The 20,070-nt window shown below is 43.3% G+C and overlaps 1 protein-coding gene and 1 non-coding gene across 3 annotated transcripts; one reads left to right on the top strand and one right to left on the bottom strand.

Moving 5' to 3' along the window:
- Window positions 1–1,306: 1,306 nt before the first annotated feature.
- LOC128331927 (dickkopf-related protein 3-like) lies at window positions 1,307–16,551 on the top strand. 2 transcript variants are annotated; one of them, XM_053265986.1, is made up of 6 exons: window positions 1,307–1,398; window positions 2,929–3,080; window positions 12,511–12,770; window positions 14,868–15,039; window positions 15,392–15,584; window positions 16,086–16,551. In XM_053265986.1, exons 3-6 carry the CDS (start codon window positions 12,621–12,623, stop codon window positions 16,138–16,140), a joined length of 570 nt encoding a protein of 189 aa, XP_053121961.1. In that variant the 5' UTR covers window positions 1,307–1,398; window positions 2,929–3,080; window positions 12,511–12,620; the 3' UTR covers window positions 16,141–16,551. The 2 variants fall into 2 exon arrangements, with proteins under 2 accessions (XP_053121961.1, XP_053121960.1); XM_053265985.1 differs by having other exon boundaries at window positions 1,390–1,458.
- Window positions 1,478–1,549, bottom strand: TRNAC-GCA (transfer RNA cysteine (anticodon GCA)). The gene has a single exon. It is a non-coding gene; the product is annotated as a tRNA-Cys (tRNA).
- Window positions 16,552–20,070: the final 3,519 nt, after the last annotated feature.

Genomic DNA, 20,070 nt, shown 5'->3' with positions numbered 1-20,070 from the left:
CGTTAGTCCAGAGGGAGGAAAAATACACTCTCCTCTATTCTGCCCCTGCCCATGGTGCTAACAGCAGCTTTGAGCATACACAGATCTAGAGGCAAGTGTGACCCCCAGACAAGTAGCTTGTCCCCCACCTCCCCCCCACCAGCACTGCCCCCCTGTACTCACTTGAAGGAAAAGCAATTTTCCCATCCTCAGAGTATTTTTATTTATTATCATCTATCAATATTTATAACAGAGCAGCATGGGAAACTCCATTTGCATTTAAAATGGGAAGACTAAGGTGAAATACACTAATCTGAAATGGATTTTTCTTTCAGAAAAATGAAATATGGAACAAAGCTCACCCCCACCCTCAGAAATCAACTTTGCTGCTCCCCATATGCTTTTTCCTATCTTGCGTCACCACTGACTTTGGGGTACGGATATGTGTGATTTAGAAAGTGGGGAAGGATTATACACCCTCTCCCCCAGCTGGCTACTATCCTAGGAAACTGTCGGCTTCCCATGGCTGCATTTAAATAATAACAATATTTTTTAAAAAAAATCAGGAGATACAATGAGATACAATAAGTGTAGTTTGGCTCAGAGTTTGCAGTTCATTCATTTTTCTCAAGGTTCCTGAAGGTTCTTGTTTATCCTTTCTGGAGGTCATGCTCGCCCCCTCTGGCAGCCTGAGAGAATGCACCCTTAAAGTCTTCAGTGTGTATTACAGTGAGTCTTTGCATTTCGGGGCGGGGGTGTTTTGAAGCCAGTCTCTAACCGGTACTATTAAATTTCTACTTGTTTAAATTGCATCTTAATTGCATTTTTAACGAACACAATTTTATGTTTGCTTTTTAAGTTATTGTTGCTTGCTATGAGACTTTGGGATGTGGCAGGCCTTAAATCCGATAAATGAACTCATTTATCAGGTGAAAATTAAAGCTGCCGCCTGTTCATTGAAACCACTTTGCACAAAACAAAAACACCATACGTTATGCTTTTTAACAAGAGCTGAGTGGCAAGACCAGCCAAGCCTAAAAGATAATATTCCCCATCCTGGTACTAGATTGCATTCGTCCCAATTGGGGTAAAATCCTGTGATTGTGGTTATTATCACCACGTGTGATAATGACCACAACCTGTGTAACAAATCTTGTTCTATCTATCTATCTGTTACATTTATATCCTGCTCTTCCACTAAGGAGCCCAGAGCCTTATATATGGTTATGTTTAGCCTCACAACAACCCTGTGAGGTAGCTTAGGATGAGAGATACATGACTGGCCCAGAATCACCCAGTGTGCTTCATGGCTGAATGGGGATTTGTATGCAGGTCTTCCGGGTCCTCCTCCAACACTGTTCGAGATAAAAATGCTTCGTCCGCAGCGGTGTGGCAAAACTCTTGATCCAACATGCTGCGGTGAGATAAAAGACATACTGAAAAATTAATATAAGATAAAATACATACTGAATATTTGAGGTAAGAAAAAAGTTTTTTGAGGGGGCACCCGGATTTGAACCAGGGACCTCTTGATCTGCAGTCAAATGCTCTACCACTGAGCTATACCCCCTCTGCTGGTTTGTGAGGTTGGTAATAAGTGCTATAAAGCCGTGACGATACACTCCCAACATTGCGTAATTGAGGATGTTTCCAAGACTAGTTACAAAGACAAAGAGTTTCGATGGGCGGAGGATCTTTTTGCAGGAAAAACTAGTTGGAGCCAATTCATACAGTAAACAAAAGAACTCCTAGCAGCGACAGATAGTCAGTCAGACTTAAGTGTTAAGCTTAAATAATGGTTAAAGAGAGTAAGAACAGGCAACAGGGAGGCAACCCACTCCCTTTTCCAAAGAGGATGTTGACGATAGTAAAGCACGTGTTCACAGATGACACACGCTAAAAGCGGCTGGAGACACCCCCCCCCCCTTTTGGGGGGGCGTAGACCGATTGATCTTGTTCATGGGTGATAGAAAGCCGAAGAAAGTCATTTAAAAAACGGAGTGTACATAGTCTCGGTCTCTTTAAAATAGACTGTTTTTAAGGCTTCGAGTAACAGTCACTGAGATCAGGCACCGTCTGAGGCAGGGATGCACAACTCAAATGCCCCAGTGGGCCAGAACCAACCATGACTTGGGGGTGGGGGTCAATTTTCAGCACATTATTACATTAAAATTAATTATTACAAATATTAATGGAGGGAATTATGAACTACCTTTGGATCTCTTCTTCCCATCAAGAAACGCACAACTTTAACTAAGATTTGTGGCCAGAAAATAAGCCCTGCCCTCCCTCAGTGGGACACCTGAGTGTATACCAACCCCAAACAAATGCCAAGTCCTCTCCAGTGTTCCCTCTAAGGCGTGCGCATGCTCACACATTTTTAAATGTCCGCTCAGTTAATTTTAGAGCCCGCTTAGATTGAATCAGGAAGGCCCCACTCCGAATGCATGTGCACACACACACTGCCTTGATACTGTCGCCCAGAGCATAAGTCATTCTGCACACACATGGGGGGGGAAAACAGAAGAAACACTGGTCCTCTCCTCTCCCTACATTCCTTTTGCTTTCAGGCTGCAATCTTAGGCATGCTTACTTGGAAGTAAGCCCCACTGGGTACATTGTGGGACATATTTCCAAGTAAACTTGCATAGGATGACCTAATTTTTTAATAAATAAGTATTAGGGGTGTGCACAAAATGAATTGTGCATTCTGTTCTGAGCTTGGAAAGGAACGCAAAATCCATGGATCATTCCATCGAAACAACCAGGTGAGCAAACAATACAAACAACAATACGAATATTGAATTCCAATATTGAAAATAGTACAAATCTATCTAATAGTAGAAATCTATAGATGTTAAAACAAACAATATCCGGAGGAGCAGCACAGAACATAACGCTAATCTAAAAGCCTGGGTACAAAATTATTATTTTTCTGTGATTTCTAAGAGCTGTCATGGAAGCAGAAGAGCATATGTGAGCTGGGAGAGCCTTCCAAACCCTGGGGTAATGACTGAGAAGGCCCTGTCCCACATGCGTGACAGCCCAGCCTCCCTCATTGTTCGCACATGGAGCAGAGTCCCATCCAATGATCATCTCCGGTGAGTAGAAACCCTTGGGATAGCCTTCATAGGTCCAAACCACTAAGGGCTTTAAAGGGGAAAACTAGCACCTTGCATTGGACCCGGAAATAAATTGGCAGCCAATGTAGCTCTTTCAGGATGGGCATAATATGTTCCCAACAGGCATGACAATTTCCAATAAAACTCCTAACTACCTCATTTTGCACTAGCTGCAGTTTCCAAATATTCTTCAAGGGCAAGGGAACTTCTTCTTGCACTGCTATGAAGGCATGCGGGCTGGCCTACAGACTAACATTGCATTAGTGCAACAAACAAAGATGCAGACGTACAAGGCGGTTAGCCGAGAGCAGATGCCACCAAGTAGCTCAACCTCTTGCATGTTAGGTCTGCATGAGCAGCAAGGAGCTTTGTGAAACCGTAGGAACATATGAAGCTGCCATATACTGAGTCTGACCCTTGGTCCATCTAGCTCAGTATTGTCTACTCAGACTGGCAGCGGCTTCTCCAAGGTTGCAGGCAGGAGTCTCTCCCAGCCCTATCTTGGAGATGCCAGGGAGGGAACTTGGAGCCTTCTGCTATTCTTACAGTGCTCACATATGTAGCCTCCCATTCAAATGCAACCAGGGCAGACCCTGCTTAGCTAAGGAGACAAGTCATGCTTGCTACCACAAGACCAGCTCTCTTCTCCCTTTGTAATGTATCCTTCCCTGCAACTTAGATGGACTGAAGAAGATGTGGCACAGCAGGAGGCATTCCACAGTGCAATATTAGTCTAGAACACAAGCTCCCAATTAGTGGAACTGCCTGCACTAGTGCCGTGTTAGTCTCGATGTCAGCTGCTTCTTCCAAAATGCTGCTCTAGACTGCCATCAAGAGTTGACAATTGATTACATCTGACCCTGGCTGGGAAAGGAAGCAATAGTTTCAGCACCCTCCAATATTTCACAGGAAAAACAGGAGCTCACTTTATTTAACGAGGGGCATTGCCTAAGGCTGCCCTTCATTCGTTTAATTCTAAATTGCTGGAGCCTCTGCTCATTGTAGGCTGTATTCACTGATTCCAAGTTACAAGCCAAGAGAGGTGGATTTTGGGTGTGTTGTTGTGGTTGTTTTGGTTGAAGATGTAGCAAAAATACATAATGCAGTATATTAGCAACCCTTGAAAATATACATCAGTAGTTGCAGTATGTGAACTGGTGTATTGTATGGTGCCTTAGTGTTTATAGACCTACATTTAATTAATTAATTAATTTTAAGGAGTCCATTTTAACAAAAAGCTCACAAAATGGTTTACACAGCAAAAGGAATTAGAAGGTGGTTCTCGGACTCTGAGTGATTCACAATCTAAAAAGAAACACAAAAGAGAGACCAGCAAGCAACCAATGGGAAAGATGCTATCCTGGGATGAATACAGACAACTAGCTGGGCTGGGTGCAGAGCATCTGTGCCTCTAGTTCGCTGCCGCTTCCCGCCGCTGCTGCCCCTGCAGCCGTTCCCCCCTGTGCCGTTCCCCCTGCACCCGCCACTGCCTGCTGGCCGCCACCACTTCCCTCCCCACCCACCCACCTGCTGCCCTCATTGTTTTCTTCCTGCCCGGCACCTTCTTCTGCCTGTCTGCCCCTGCCATTTTTTCTGCCTGCCCACCCACCCACCGGCCGGCCAGCCATCCGCTACCACTGTTCGCCACTGTCTTTCCCCCCACCGGGTCCCTGGCCTGGCCACTGCCGCCACCATCACCATTTTCTTCCCTCCTGACTGTCCCCGTCACTATCTGGCAGCTGCTCACGAATTCTTGCAAGAGCTGCCACACATGGGATTAGCGATGGGTATGCCTAAGAGAAATATATATATAGATTCCTCTCCCTTGCTAAATATGAGAGCATCACTTTGAAAGTGCTCTTTGCCCAGTCAGCAGGGGGGTTGTATGTGAAACAAGCTTAATGTAGTCAAATGAGAAGTAAACTCCAACCACTATTTTGGTCTTTGCAGACAAAATAGTTCCTATTAGAAGCATCAAAAAGTGCCTTGGCCCTACTGTAATTAACTATATATAAGTGAAACAAATGTGTATTTTCCCCTTGTTTACTCCTGCTTCCATTTCCTCCTTCTTCCTCTGTTATCTCCCTGGTGTTGAGATTTAGACTGTAACCTCCTCGGGGCAGGAATCTGTCCATTTACACTTTGTCAAATACCACACATGTTGACAGTGCCATATGCATGAATGCATGAACGCACACAAACAACAGCTTATGCTATCTGCTGAGTTAGATTTTCTCCTTGCTGCCTTAATCTTCCAATTCCTTCTATGCTCCTTGTATTCCTCAAGATTTTCTCCTTGCTGCCTTAATCTGTCAGTTCCTTCTATGCTGCTTGTATTCCTCAAGTCTGGCAAATATTAGCATGCTAATCTCTAATGCTAATGGCATGCTAATCTCTAATGCTATATTGTTTATTCATTTATGTGGTGCCCATTTTTCTAGATATGTATGTCATCATCTTGAACGCTTTTTATACGGGGGGTGTGTGTGTTTATATAAACAGATCTTCTACTTCCTCATCAACTGGTACAGTTTAACTGATTTAATACCAAACTATTGTATTTATCTGAATCCAAGACCAGTTTTTCCCCAAGTTTTTTGATATTAGAAATTGGGAAATCATCTTAAATTCAGATTCCTGTTCCTTTTGAATAAATGCAGGTATAACCTGTATTTAACCTCTACCTTTTAAGGGGATCATCTTAAATTCAGAATTGTCTTCAGTTTGGTACCTCACAGAAAGTGTAATAAGCCACTTCAAATTCTACTTCCGGTAGCAAAGAAATGGCAGCCTGTTAATGATTGCAAGCACACCCTGAGCTTCTCTCTGGCTGTCTGATTCTTAAAGTGTTTGAGAGTCAAATGTCCATGTTGTGTGCCTATGTTAAAAATTGTACTGCTGAAGACATGAATCTAATCAGAGCTACCAAAAACAACAGGAAGCCACTATGTCTACTTGTTTGCCCAAAGATCTGGTAATTCCCTAAACAGCTGCGCCAATCTGTCTAGGGGGAAAGGTGCTAAAGTCATCAGGATGTCATTTGCAACCCCATTAAGGAAGGAGCTAAAACCATCACTGAGAGGAGATGTGCAGGGGGATAATAAGGTGTGTGAGAGTGGAGAGAGATCTGAATAGGTAAACATTCACTTTGGCAGGGAAAGGCCATAAAACAAAAGTCTAACTCAGCAAATAACATGAGTTGTGATGATGCTAATTAATTAATTTATTGATTGATTGGGGGCAGGGACCTGTCCTCTTATACTTTGTAACATGCTAGTTAATTAAAAGAAACTATTATTAATAATAATAATAATAATAATAATAATAATAATAATTACATTTATACCTCCCCAAACTCTTGTCTCTGGGCGGTTCACAATGATAAAACAGTTAAAAACACATATAAAACACATACAAACAATTAAAACTAACAATTTAAAGATCAATCACAGAATTAAAAACCTTTACATTATCAAGAAGCTGAAAAAGCCTGAGTAAAAAGATGGGTTTTAAAATAAATTTTTTAAAAATTGTCAGAAACAATTACAATTGTTTCTTGTAATTAACTAGCATTAACTCCTCTTATACTTTGTAACATGCTAGTTAATTAAAAGGAACAATTAATTAATTAATTAATTAATTGTTTCTTGTAATTAACTAGCATGATACAAAGTATAAGTTAGACTATAAGAGTTAGACTATAAGAGGACAGGTCCCTGCCCCCAAAGAGCCTGCAATCTAAAATAAACACCCAAGGGAGGAAGAGGGGGGAAATGGAGGCAGGGGTTAACAGGAAGAAATAGATTTGTTCAGTTACACATACTTTGGCTTAGTTATGGGGATGGGGTTGTAATAACTCAGTGGTAGAGAAACTGCTCTGCATGCAGAAAGTTCCAGGTTCAACCCCTGGAGCTTTCCCAGAAAGCAGGCTTTAATGCGGGTTTACTGTGAGGCTTTATTGCAAATTCAAAGTTGCTCAACAAAAACGGGACAAAAAGTGGATTTTTTTTTAACCTCAGGTATAAATTGGGCTACACTCTAACTTGCAATGAAAAATTGGTATTGTGTGTGAAGTGCTCCCTGATAGCTCACAGGGACTTTGGGGTAAATGTACGTAGCCAATATGTGAACGCACACCTCCATTCCAGAGGAGAAGCGAACTGAAAGCTGGGTGCAAAAAACTTCCTGGCACCTCCAGGTAGGCCTGGAAAAGACCCCTGCCTGAACCTTGGAGATCATTTGCTGCCAGGCGGTGTGTAGACAGTACTGTGCTAGATGGCCCGACTCGGCTAGCTCCCTATATTCCTGTGTACAGTGGGGTAGGGGGTGGGAACGAAAGGGTTCTGCCAAGGTCTTAACAGAAAAAGTGGGTTCTTGGGAAGGATTTAAAGGAAGTAGGAGAGCTGGCATCACATTCGTATTCTGGGTTGCAGTTCCAGGCATAAGGGGTAGCAAGGACAAAATCATATGAGGAAGCAGAGGATGGTAGCATGGTTGGCATCTTTAAATTAGACAAAGGTTACATTTTGCCTGATGTATAACTCAAGACTTACTCCTACACACTGAGCAAAGAACATATCACCAGATATTTTTGTTTTGCATTTCTTGACCATAATGGCAAAACTAAACAGGTCAGACCCAACCTTCTTAAAAGAATATGTTCATCCTGATGTCTCTTTGTAAGCACTACACTATACCAGCTGTACTCTTTTACCAATACCATCAATACAAAGATGAATTCTAACTACTGCGGAACTTTTCCCCTGCCTTTCAGGAGAGGAGCCCAGATATGTTTAACAGGGATGTTACCCAAAATTATATGTTTATTTAAAAGCCAGAACCCTCCCACCACACACACATACCACCGCAAAAGGAGGAAGAGAAACCCCCTGCCCTACCCCAGGATCCTGGAACTTTGCAGCCAAGCTCCCTATGGAGTTATTTGAAAGAAATCGAACTTGCTTCTTAGAATGTGTTTATTCCCCTTATCAATTGTGGCTATATCTGATGATTCAAAAAAAGTATCTGGTGCTTAAAGACAATCACATTTCAGAGACCCACAATTGTAGAATGGTCACCCCCTCAGCAGTATACACATTCATTTCCAGAGACCCTTCTGGTCTCTGCTTAAATCTGTTTTGCACTTGCAAGTGTTCATTGTGCTTCAAAACACACACATCACTGCAACGAAGATGTGTACCTTTTGATATGACTGTTGCAGGCAACTATTGGATAGTGTCCATAACAAAAAGCACACTCAGCCTGGATCAATGTTGCCATCATTTTCAAAGTTCTTACACTTTTTGTAAACACATGAAAGGATATGTGCCTTACATACCGATGTAATGTTTTAAAAGAGGGGTATTACAACTTTCCTCAAACAAGGAACACTTTTGGCATTTAGTAACCTGACACAAAACCCCTTTATGTCACAGATTATGGTGCTTTCTGTGGTGTATCATCAGTTAATTCAGCGCACTGGGTAGGCCTGTTAGGCCTCACTGAGCTGTGAATATGGCATAGAACACAAATCAAATCCCCTTGCAAATAATGCACACTTCAAGGGAAATCTGTACAGATAGGCAAATTGTATTTCAGGGAAGCTTTTCTGCCCTTTCTAGTCATCTAGGCATAGCTTCATACGGACGTCAGGAAGTCCGGTTCCTGACGTGTGCACTCTCCCGGCAGGTGTGTCATCTGAACTCGCCAAAGTCTGCTTCCTTCAAATGTAGGTTAAAAATAGGTGGAGAATGTTGGGCAAATGTCAGGCGTAAGGCTCAGGAACTGGACTTTGTGGAAGTTGGATGACACGCCCACCAGAAGCTCCCTGGGAACTGGACTTCCCGATGACCGTGTGAAGCCACCCTCAATGAAGAACTCCTGATACATTTCCAAGGAACTCCAGGTTTCCTCTGGAACTCAGCTTGAAAATCACAGTTTTATTATTTATTTTTGCATTCATTCATTCATTCATTCATTCATTCGATTTCTATACCGCCCTTCCAAAAATGGCTCAGGGCGGTCTACACAGAAATAATAAATCAGTAAGATGGATCTCTGTCCCCAAAGGGCTCACACTCTAAAAAGAAACATAAGATAGACACCAGCAACAGTCACTGGAGGGATGCTGTGCTGGGGGTGGATAGGGCCAGTTACTCTCCCCCTGCTAAATAAAGAGAATCACCATGTTAAAAGGTGCCTCTTTGCCAACTTAGCAGGGGTTTTGAAAGAGAGAAAACGTTCAAGCAGTACCCAACACTATAAAACGCTACCTATTTCTGTTTCCCTTGTGAGCGAAATGGACTGGGTCAAATGTTGCTTGCAATCCAGAGCAGTCCATTGCTTAGATGGGACTAAGAAGTAGGAAACTTGAGCCAGCAGGTTGTATCTCCCTAGCCAGACCCCTCCCCTTGCTACATACAGCTCTCACTCAGGATCCTGATGCTGGATGAAGGTTAATGCTATAGTAGCAGCATGGGAGGAAGTCAATGTGTTGCTCCACAGAACGAGCGGCACAGTTTTACAGGTTCATAGAATCTTCCTCCATTCCCTGCAACACATCCAGAGTAGACAATTAGTCTAAACTGTCTAAAATTAGTTCCACATACACATGCACAAACGAAGCGGCACAACATGACATATCCCCCAGCTGATGGAAATAAGGCCATGCCTGAATGTGTAGTTGGCTTGGCTAAGTAACCCTAGAGGTTTGGCACAGAATTCTGACTATGGCTAGCATTTTTTAGCATGCCACAAATAGAAATGAAATGCATGCCCATTATTCCAGATTACCAAAGCAGATGAATAAGAGGATATAATGGCGGTGATGATATACACATACTCCCCTACTCCAGACAAGATTTAAGACCTAGATAAAGCAAAAAAAACCCCCAAAGATCTCTTTTTTATTAAACTTATCCAAAGCAGATGAGTCAACTATATTTGCATTTGCGGTCCGGTTCTGGTCTGGACGGAACGGGGGTGTGTGTGTTTCGGTTCAGTCATGAACCCATGAACCCCCGGGCCGAACCGCTGGACCATGGACTGCATATCCCTATCTAACATAGAGAAGCTATCGCTCAGTGGTAAAGAACACACTTTGCCTGCAAAAAGGAAAACCCCAGTCTCTGTTCCTGATACCTGCAGATAGGGGTATGCATATGGATATGACAAATATTTATATACCGCTTTTCAACGAAAGTTCCCAAATCGATTTACATCGATATAAACAAAGAAACAAATAAAAATGTCTCCCTGTCCCGTAAGGGCTCATGATCTACAAAAGAAACATAAAATAGACACCAGCAACAGCCAGTGGAAGGATGCTGTCCTGGGGATGGCTAGGGCCAGTTGCTCTCCCCCTGCTATATGAAAATAATCACCACTTTTAAAAGATGCCTCTTTGCTCAGTTAGCAGAAAAGGACCCTGGAGAGTCACTGCCAGTGAGAGTAGACAATACTGATTTTGATGGACCAATGGTTTGACTGAGAAATATATGTACAACTTTTATTTCCTTTTTAAAGGCTGAGATAGGTGGATGGATTAAAAATCAGCAGTGCTTTGGGCTACTTTGCCTTGGCAACGTCTCACCTGGAGTTGTGTCTTCTATTTTGGGTTTTGCCAACTGAGGGATGGCGACAGGCAGGGATACTGGCTGTATGCAAGATTCTCACACTGCCCATTCAATACTTGAGGGCAACCAAAGAAGATCAGGGCCTGGAGCCCCATGAGGCTAGGCTACAGCAGTGTTTCTCAACGTTTTTGGAGTCATGGACCAGTACATTATTCATGCACAGTTTCCTGGACCAGCAGTTAGTAAGTGGGTCACCCCCTCACCCCACCCCCACCCCCAGGTAACCCCGCAAAAACAATTTCAGGCAGCTCTCTGGAGCTCATTTCCAGGCAGCCCTCACTGCTGGATAATGTTCATTTCGAGGAAGAGAAATGAACGTTATCCAGCAGCGAGGGCTACCTGGAAATGAGCTCCAGAGAGCTCCCGCTGGCCCAAAATTGTTTTTTTTGGGGGGGGGGGTTATTAGTGATGCCTCACGGACCAGTACCCAACGCCTTGCGGACCGGCACCAGTCCACAGATCAGTGGTTGAGAAACACTGGGCTACAGCATCTGGGGCTCTTTACTTTGGAAAAGAGGTGACTATGGGGAGACACGACAGAGGTGTATACAATTATGCATGGAGTAGAGAAAGTGGACAAAGAGAAAATTTTCTCCCCCTCTCGCAACACTAGAACCATCCCATGAAACTGAAGGCCGGGAAGTTTAGGACCAACAAGAGGAAGTACTTTTTTACATAGCACATAATTAATCTATGGAATTCTCTGCCTTGGGATGTGCTGATGTCCACCAGCTTGGATGGCTTTAAAAGGGGCTTAGCCAAATTCATGGAGGACAGGCCTATCAATGGCTACTAGTCTAGTGGCTGTGGACCACTTCCAGCCTCAGTGGCATGATGCCTCTCAATACCACTTGCAGGGGAGCCACAGCAGGAGAGAGGGCATGCCCTCACCTCTTGCCTATGGGTTCCCCAGAGGCATCTGGTGGGCTACTGTGTGAGACAGGATGCTGTACTAGATAGGCCTTGGTCCTGATCCAGTAGGGCATGTTCTTATGTACTTTGAAGACTATATTAGAATCAAAACACCAAGAAGGAAGGTAACATGTTAAGGTCATAAGAACTGCCAGGCTGGATCACCCAAAGATCTGTCCAGCCCAGTATTTTGTCTCAGACAGTGACAGATTCCCCCCAGGAAGCTCACGGAGAGGACATAACGGAGGTGGCAATTCCCTGGTCCCCCGCTGCCAGCATCTGGTAGGTTGTTGCAGGTATCCAGCCTGTCAAAATGCACATGCCATTTCTAGCTACTGAAGCTTACCTCCACAAAATTATGCTGCCTTCTTTTCTTTTTTTTCTTTTTAACTATCTAAGTGAGTGGTCATTGCTCTACATTACAACATTGGTTTCCACAGGTTCATTGTGGGTTGTAAGAAGTTTTTCCTTTCCTAAGCTTCCCACCAAACCAAATCACTCGCTTGACTGTTTTTATCTGGACGTCATCCTGCTAAACTGCCCTGGGCATTATCTATGGGAGAAAGACTGCTTAGGCATCTTAAAACTAAAGAGATGGGCAAACAATGTGCCGTGAGATGACACTGAATTCTGGTTATAATGAGATTGTGAGTGGAATGAACAAACTCTGTTAATTCGCTCCACGCCACACACTGCCCCCTTGCCCCATATGTAATGTTGCCAGTGCAGTTTAGGACATGGAGCCAGAAGGCATGGCTTCCAGAGTCAGACTTCTGGGGCTTCGTTTGCACTCCTGGGTGAGCAGGGGGTCCTAGTCATTATGCTAAGCTTCTAAATCCTGATTGCCTTCTCCTCCCCATTAGATTGGCAAACAGCTTTATCAGCAGGAGCTGAGAGCGGCCTTTGCTATATAATCTTCGAGGCTTGTTCGAGTGGGGATGTCTCCTTTGCAAACTCCTTCAGCTAGTTCATCATGATGTGCAGCCTGCTGTACCTTCTCACCGTCCTTCTCTGCTCCTTGCCCTCTGTGCACAGCTCCATCTGGGGATGGCTGTACTCTTTGCCTAACGACAGTGCCACTGAGGTGGCATACTCACGGCCATCGCATAGCCTGGAACCCACGGTAAGTGAACAGCATGCATTGCATGCAACCCTGTGTGTGTGTGTGTGTGTGTGTGTGTGTGTGTGTCTTTGCAGGCATACGTTTGCAGGCTTGGCACTAGACTAAATTATCAGCCACATTTTTGTCCCACACTTCAAAGAGTTAAAGGAAGCAGACATAGTTGCTCCTTTATCCTCATGATAACTCTGTGAAGTAGGCTAAGCAAGGAATATCTTCACTGCCTGCTTCCATCTGTTTTTGTGGGGGTGGGTGGGTGGGTTCAAGGAATAGCTTCAGTCAGAGCAAGCAGTGACAACCCTAGTGCACTGGGTGGGTGGGTAAGAGAGAAGTTGTCTATCTGTCTGTCCTAGCCAAGGCTCATAAGGGTTTGGTCCCTAAAAGGTTCAGCCTGACACTTGCAAGCTACTGCTGAAGAAGAGACTGCCTCTGAATATGTGCTGAATGTTTCAGCCTTAAACCCCAGTTGTACCCGTTTTACCTAGGAACATAGGAAGCTGCTATACACTGAGTCAGACCATTGATCTATCTAGCTCAGTATTGTCTTCACAGACTGGCAGCAGCTTCTCCAAGGTTACAGGCAGGAATCTCTCTCAGCCCTATCTTGGAGAAACCAGGGAAGGAACTTGAAACCTTTTGCTCTTTCCGGAGCAGCTCCATCCCCTGAGGGGCATATCTTACAGTGCTCACACTTCTAGTCTCCCATTCATATGCAACCAGGGTAGACCCTGCTTAGCTAAGGGGACAAGTCTTGCTTGCTACCACAAGACCAGCTCTCTTGTAGGGGTAAGTGTACATAAGAACAGCCCTAGTGGATCAGGCCCAAGACCCATCTAGTCTAGGTTTGGAACATTCAAATCCCTCATTCAGCCACAAAGCTCACAAGACATCCTGCCTACCTCACAGGATTATTGTGTGGATAACCTCACCATAATCCTGTGATTATTATGAGGACTTTTAGTTATAAGGACCCTTTTGATAATTGTGAGGAGAACCCCAGTGTTGTTGTGAGGACTCCTGCTAAGCAAAGAGTCACATTTTAAAGTGGCGATTCTCTTATATTTAGCAGGGGGAGAGCAACTGTCCTTATCCAACCCCAGCAAAGCGTCCCTTCACTTGTGTTTATATGTGTAGATGGTAGAGCATTTGGGGCCAGGGAGCCAGCTTATTTATTTTTTCTGTGTAAACCACTTTAAGAACTGTTGTTGAAAAGCAGCATGTAAATATTCATAGTTTTCATAGTAGTAGATAACAAAGGAGCAACTATTCCTTTAACTCTTTGGAGGAAGTGTGTGATTAATAATGCCTTAGGGCTGAGTGTGGCTCACCAGAGAGTCAGGATGGGTGGCATTTACTTTGTGGGTGTTGAATGTATTGACTGAGAGACCCATCTTCCATACAAATTTAAGCAGAGGCAGGATAGTCATTTGTTGGGTATGCTTTAGCTCCAGATTTCCCGTGTCGAGCAGATGGCACACAAGAGTCCCACCAACTCTATGATTCTAAGATAAACAGTTGAACTGATCTGACTATCAGGATTTGCTCCGGAAGTACTGTGTTCCCTGAAACAGGGGTTCCCAGATGTTGACTATAACTCCCAGAATCCTCAGCCCAAGGCCATTGTGGTTGGGATTGCCAGATGTCGTGTTCCCTGTAACAGGGGATTCCCAAATGGTGTTGACTAGAACTCCCAGAATCTTCAGCCAAAGGCTGCGGCTGGTATTGCTGGGAATTGTAGTCAACAACATCTGGGAATCCCTGTTACCGGGAACACTGGTACTGTAGATTTTGTTAGAGCAGGGCTGCACAACGTTTCCCTCCAGCTGTTGTTAGACTTCAATCCCCATCATCCCCAGCCACAGTGGCAAATAGTCAGGGACGATGGCAGCTGAAATCCAACAGCTGATGTTGTGCAGCCCTGTGTTAGAATGTTGCAAATGCTTTGTTAGCAAACCCCAGTAATTTCACAGAATAGTCCCATGGGGTTTTCTAGGTCTGGAGTGGAGCCCTGCATGTTTACAAGGACAATGTAGATGTAGGCATGCTCAAAGTTAGATCGTTCAGTCTCATCTCTCTCTTTCCCCTACTTTTTCTCTGCAGGTGTGCAGCCAGGAACTACATTGCCCCCGTGGGTTCTTCTGTGACCACCACTTTGGAAGCTGTGCAATCTTCAGACAAGAAGGCGAGTTCTGCCGTCAGGATGCCCACTGTGCCAGGGGTCTAAACTGCATGTTTGGCAAGTGTCACCCGATTGTGCCTAGTGGGCAGGAAGGTAAGGCATGGAGATACAGGCTGTTTGGCAGTACTCTCTTTGATTTCAGGCTGAGGATGACGCATTTCCTGTAGGGAGATTCATCAGACATCTGAGTGCACTCTAGTATTTCACCACAATTCTTCCATTCTGAATTTGCAAAATATATGTGTGCGTGGTGTGTTCTCTTTCTTTCTTCTTTTATCTGCAATATTTTAGTGCTTCTATTTTCAGCTGAAATTAATTTGGTGGGAAACATCCTGGCTCAAATACATACATGTCAATTTTTTTAAAATAAATGCTGGATTTCAAAGTGACGCTAAAGAAAATTCATGTGAGTTCTGAATCATACCTCTACATCTGCCCCTTTTAGGTGCCCGCTGCCATGAAGATAAGGACTGCACTTCAGATGCTTGCTGTGCCCGTGTCCATGGGGAGATGGTTTGCAAACGACGACTGCATTTAGATGAAGGATGCTACATCCCACAAGGAGGGATTGCATTCAGCATAAACCAGGTGTGCCCCTGCCTAGAAGGGCTAATATGCAGAAGGACGCCCCCTAACAAGTGAGTACTGGAGTAGATTGTGGCGGGAGTGGGAGGAATGGGCAGGAACATACCATAAACATGCCTTATCCTCAGCAAAAGTCCCCAAGCAAGGCTTTATGGAACATGGTACCTAGGTGTGCCTCACCAACCAGGGAGTAATGCACACCAGAGCAGGGCTTATTTTGAGCCATGGCTCATCCTTTTGGAGCTAAGCCATAAACAGTTTAGTGGCTGCTTAGGTCTGTAGGCCTGCAGAAGGACCCTAGATCAGTGGTAGAGTCCAGACATTGCATGCAAAGAATCCTGTGCTCAAACCTTCATGAACCACTGATAGTCAAGAGTAGGCAATTCTAGGCTACATGGATCCATGGTCTAATTTTATTATAAGGGTATGTCATACATTCTGTCCTCTTTTTTTTTGCTTGCTGAAGAATCCTATGTGACATTAAAAATGATAACAATAGGTCAGTCCAATAAATAAGTTTCTCTTCCCCTTTTTCTCTTCCCCTTTCCCTCCAGGATACCATCTCATCAGCGGACAGAGAAACATGACTGGAAATGCCAGACAAAATAAACAGGAAGGAAACACAATGTTTACATAACTGTATTTATTCCATGTAAATACTACTGTACATAAATAACACTTTTTGTTCACCCAGGCCTTTAAAAATTTGTTCTTTAAAACTGAATTTTTTTTAAAAAGGTTTTTAAATTATTATGTAATGTATTTTGTTGTTTTTTGTGTGTTGTGATTTCATGTGTTATGTGTTTTTTTACTTGATGTTTTAATGCTGTATTGTGAGCCTCCCTGAGAACAATTTGCTAGGGGGGCAGCTAGCAAAGTTTGTATTATATTATTATTATTATTACTACTACTGTACATATTGTTATTCTGCCCTCTTCTTTCTGTTGGACATTTGAAAATAAATGTATCTGTACTGTAACCAAATAACACAATCTTTTAAAATAATAAATTGATGATAGCAAAAAACAGAATGATTTATTGTGTTTTAGAAGCAATCTGAGAACCCCACATAGAGTTCAAAAGTAATGCCCTTTTGACCATCTATCCACTTGTTTAGACAAAGGCATTTCTGGAGCCGAATTACAATTAAAAACCACAGACCCATCTTTTTAAATGTAGCTGCCGTAGCTATAAATAAAGCAGAAAGATGGGAATCCAATTTAATGAGCAAAAGAGGCACACATGTGAAGAGAATTGGGCCCTCCCATGCCCCTCGCTTTACCTTCCATGTAAGATGTTCCCCTGAATTTATTTTTCAGACCTTACCCTGCAAGTTATACATATTCAGATATTTAAAGAGATCAGGTTGTTATGTCTAGTTTGGCCCTTACTAGCTTACCTGCTGCTATAGAACTCCTTTCCACTAGATTAGACTTATTAAATTCTGAGTCTATTCATTTTCCCGATGTACAGACAGACTTCATCTGAGTGCACCTTTAGTGGCTGAGTTTAAGCAGATGTGTAGAGTAACTGATTCAATGGGTTTAAGGGTCTGTTGTTACTTGTTTCCAGGACATTGGGATGCTGTGGGCTACTGAAAACAGAATAAGTGAAACACTTGTTAGCACTCCGGTGCTACTCACCACAAAGAGGTAGAGTTGCCATGCCCCCTGGAATTTTGGGTTTCACCTGGATTTTAAGCATCTCGCCCAGATTGCTTAGCCCACCCAGATTAGCCTGGATTAAAAAAAAAAAAAAAAAAAGCTTGTAGAAGCGGAGTTATGAAGCAAAACATGCAGTCACTATTCTGCTCAAAAATTATTTGCGCCAATTTACATAATATGCAAATTAGGCACCCTGGATTTGGAGAGCCAGAATATGGCAACCCTACAAGAGGTAACTTAATTGCAATAGAAAATCCACCCTAAAAATGCACATAAGTAGTTTGCAGTAATATGCATCAGGAAACTAGTGTGTAGATACAATGGCCAAGATGAAAAACAGAGAGACAATTTAGTGATGGGAGCATAGCTCAGTGGTAGAGCATTTATCTGCAGATCAAGAGGTGCCAGATTCAATCCAGGCACTTCCTCTTAAGTTTAGGAAGTTCCATTTCTCAATGTATTAAGAATCACATTTCCTGTCTCTGCAGAGAAAAGTGTATTCTCATGTGGGAAAAAGCATAGATACCCACCCAAAATAAGCTCTTTCACAGGCATGGCAGGGAGCAGTGTCTCACTCCCATTCAGTTTAAGAACTGCTTAAATTTTAGCATGTGTTGCTTCCAAGTTGGAAAAGGCACACCCTTTTTACAAGTAGGAGTATAGCTCAGTGGTAGAGCATTTGACTGCAGATCAGGATTGGGACACAAATTCCCCCCACTAGCATTTTATTCCCCCCCTCCTCATTTTACTGAACTCCCCCACAAAACATATTCTTCTCCCCACCCCCAGAAAAAGTCATTCCTCTCCCCTAAAAAAAAAATAAATAAATAAAAAATAAGTGAGGAGTTGCTTCTTAAGATTTCCCTCTGTTTGTAGGTGTTTGTAGTACTTCCTGAACTTTTCTTGGTTCAAATCCAGGTGTGCTTCCTTCTTTCCTCTAGTTTAAGAAGTTAAAACCACCACCACCAAATGTTTCTGTCTCTGCAGAGAAAATAATATTTTCATATGGAAAGTAGCATAGATATCTGCCCAAAATAATATATTCATGGCTGGGAGTGGGGCGAGGGTAGGGTTCCCATCTGTCCCTCATTACATGGGACGATCCTCATTTCAGGGATGAAATGTTGGTCCCTATAGGGACAGGATTGGTCCCTCATTTTGGTGGCAGGGCGAGCAGCTTCTTATTTTGAGAAGTTTTGGGTTGAAAAGTGGTATAACTTGAATTCATCTTCTAAATAATAATCATGCCGGCGTTATTCAATAGCATATAATTCAATTACATATATGTCAATGATACTCAGGCTCTTGATTACCACTGCATACACCTCCCGTCCCCCCCAGGACAAACTTGTGTCCTTCATCCTGGCAATGAAATGTTGGCAACCCTGGTGGGTGGGGTGGGGTGTGGGGGCTGTAGTTCTTTATTTTTATGCATTTAACAGTAGCCTGTTATATCTCAGCATCTGCTTAGTGGGAAGAATGATAAGATCTTGTGTAACTGAGAGAGAGGTAAAAGACTGCACTGGAGATGTAAAGTTTCCTTTTTCCAGCTCTGTCAGTACTAATTGTAACAAGCTAGCCAGCACATCATTTCCTACAACACTTATTTTGCTGAGTCAGATAAATCTTTATGACACATATTTGATTTGAGATCAAGGGATACTCATTGGCATGAACCTCTGCTCCAAGAGCATTAGAAAAATTATATGGGAAATGTGTGTAGCAAAGTTGGAGTGGGCCCTGGGACAAAAAGTAAAGATAAGCCCACCCCACAACCCTGTTTTGTCTTCAGAGAGGCACAAGAGGGAGAGCAAAGATCAAGCTGTTACCCAGTTACCACTATTCCCTCTAAGGCGTGCACACGTGCCTGCGCTCACAAGTTTTTGGATGTCCTATCAGTTCATTTTAGATCCCGCTCAGGTTGAATCAGAATGGAAGGCTGCATTCTGAATACAGGTGTGCACACACTGCCTTGAGACTGCCGCCCAGAACAAAACTCATTCCGCACAGAGATGGGGGAAAAATTAGAGGGACCATTGCCAGTTACCCTCCCTCAGGGGCCTAGGGATTTCCCCCCCTCCCTCAGGGGCCTAGGGATTTGCACACACACACACACACACACACACACACACGTTCAATTGTAGCTACACCCATGATGAGAAACCCGGATTCAGAGCCAAATTCAGCCATGAAACTTCACTTGGCAGTTAAGGGCAAATTCTCTCTCAGTATAAAAGGCCAGGAGTTTAAAAGGACAAAGAGGTGGAACAGACAGTTCTGATAACCAATGGGGGAAAGGTAATCAGATCAAGACTACTGGGTTCTCCTAGGTCTTGAAAACAGAGTATTATTCTTATCTGAAGATGACCTGATGCATTAAACAAAAAGATCTTCAGGGCATAAAGTTTTTAGCTTTTCGCAAATTTTACTTTGGTACACCAGTGGTAGAGCATTTGAACATCTAAACTTACTTTAGAATAGTTCACTCTCAGAGAATATTATTTTAAGAAAAAGCAAAGTAAGGTACATGAATAAGCCTATCCTGAGGAAGCTCACTTTAGAAATGCATGGTGCATCTACAAATAATAAGAAGTTGGTGTTTTCAATAACTGGTCTGAAGCTTTGCCTCTGCCCTTTTTAATCAACGTTTTGTTCCTGCTCCGCCCTTTCTCCTGGTGTGGAGTGAAGAGAAGGTATCTTCAAATATCATTTACAAATAACTTCCAAATCTCACGTACTGAGTCAGGAGGAAATATGAGGAAAAGGCACTCTACTCATGCTCAGGTATTTATTTATTTATTAAAAATATGTATACCCTGCCCCTCCAGTGCACTACTGCTAGGGTGGTTCCCAGCAAAAGATAGACACAAGATAC

Source organism: Hemicordylus capensis, chromosome 6 (assembly GCF_027244095.1).
Source record: "Hemicordylus capensis ecotype Gifberg chromosome 6, rHemCap1.1.pri, whole genome shotgun sequence".
NCBI lineage: Eukaryota > Metazoa > Chordata > Lepidosauria > Squamata > Cordylidae > Hemicordylus > Hemicordylus capensis.
Note: the sequence above shows the minus strand (reverse complement) of the source record. Positions and strands in the feature narration are given on the sequence as shown.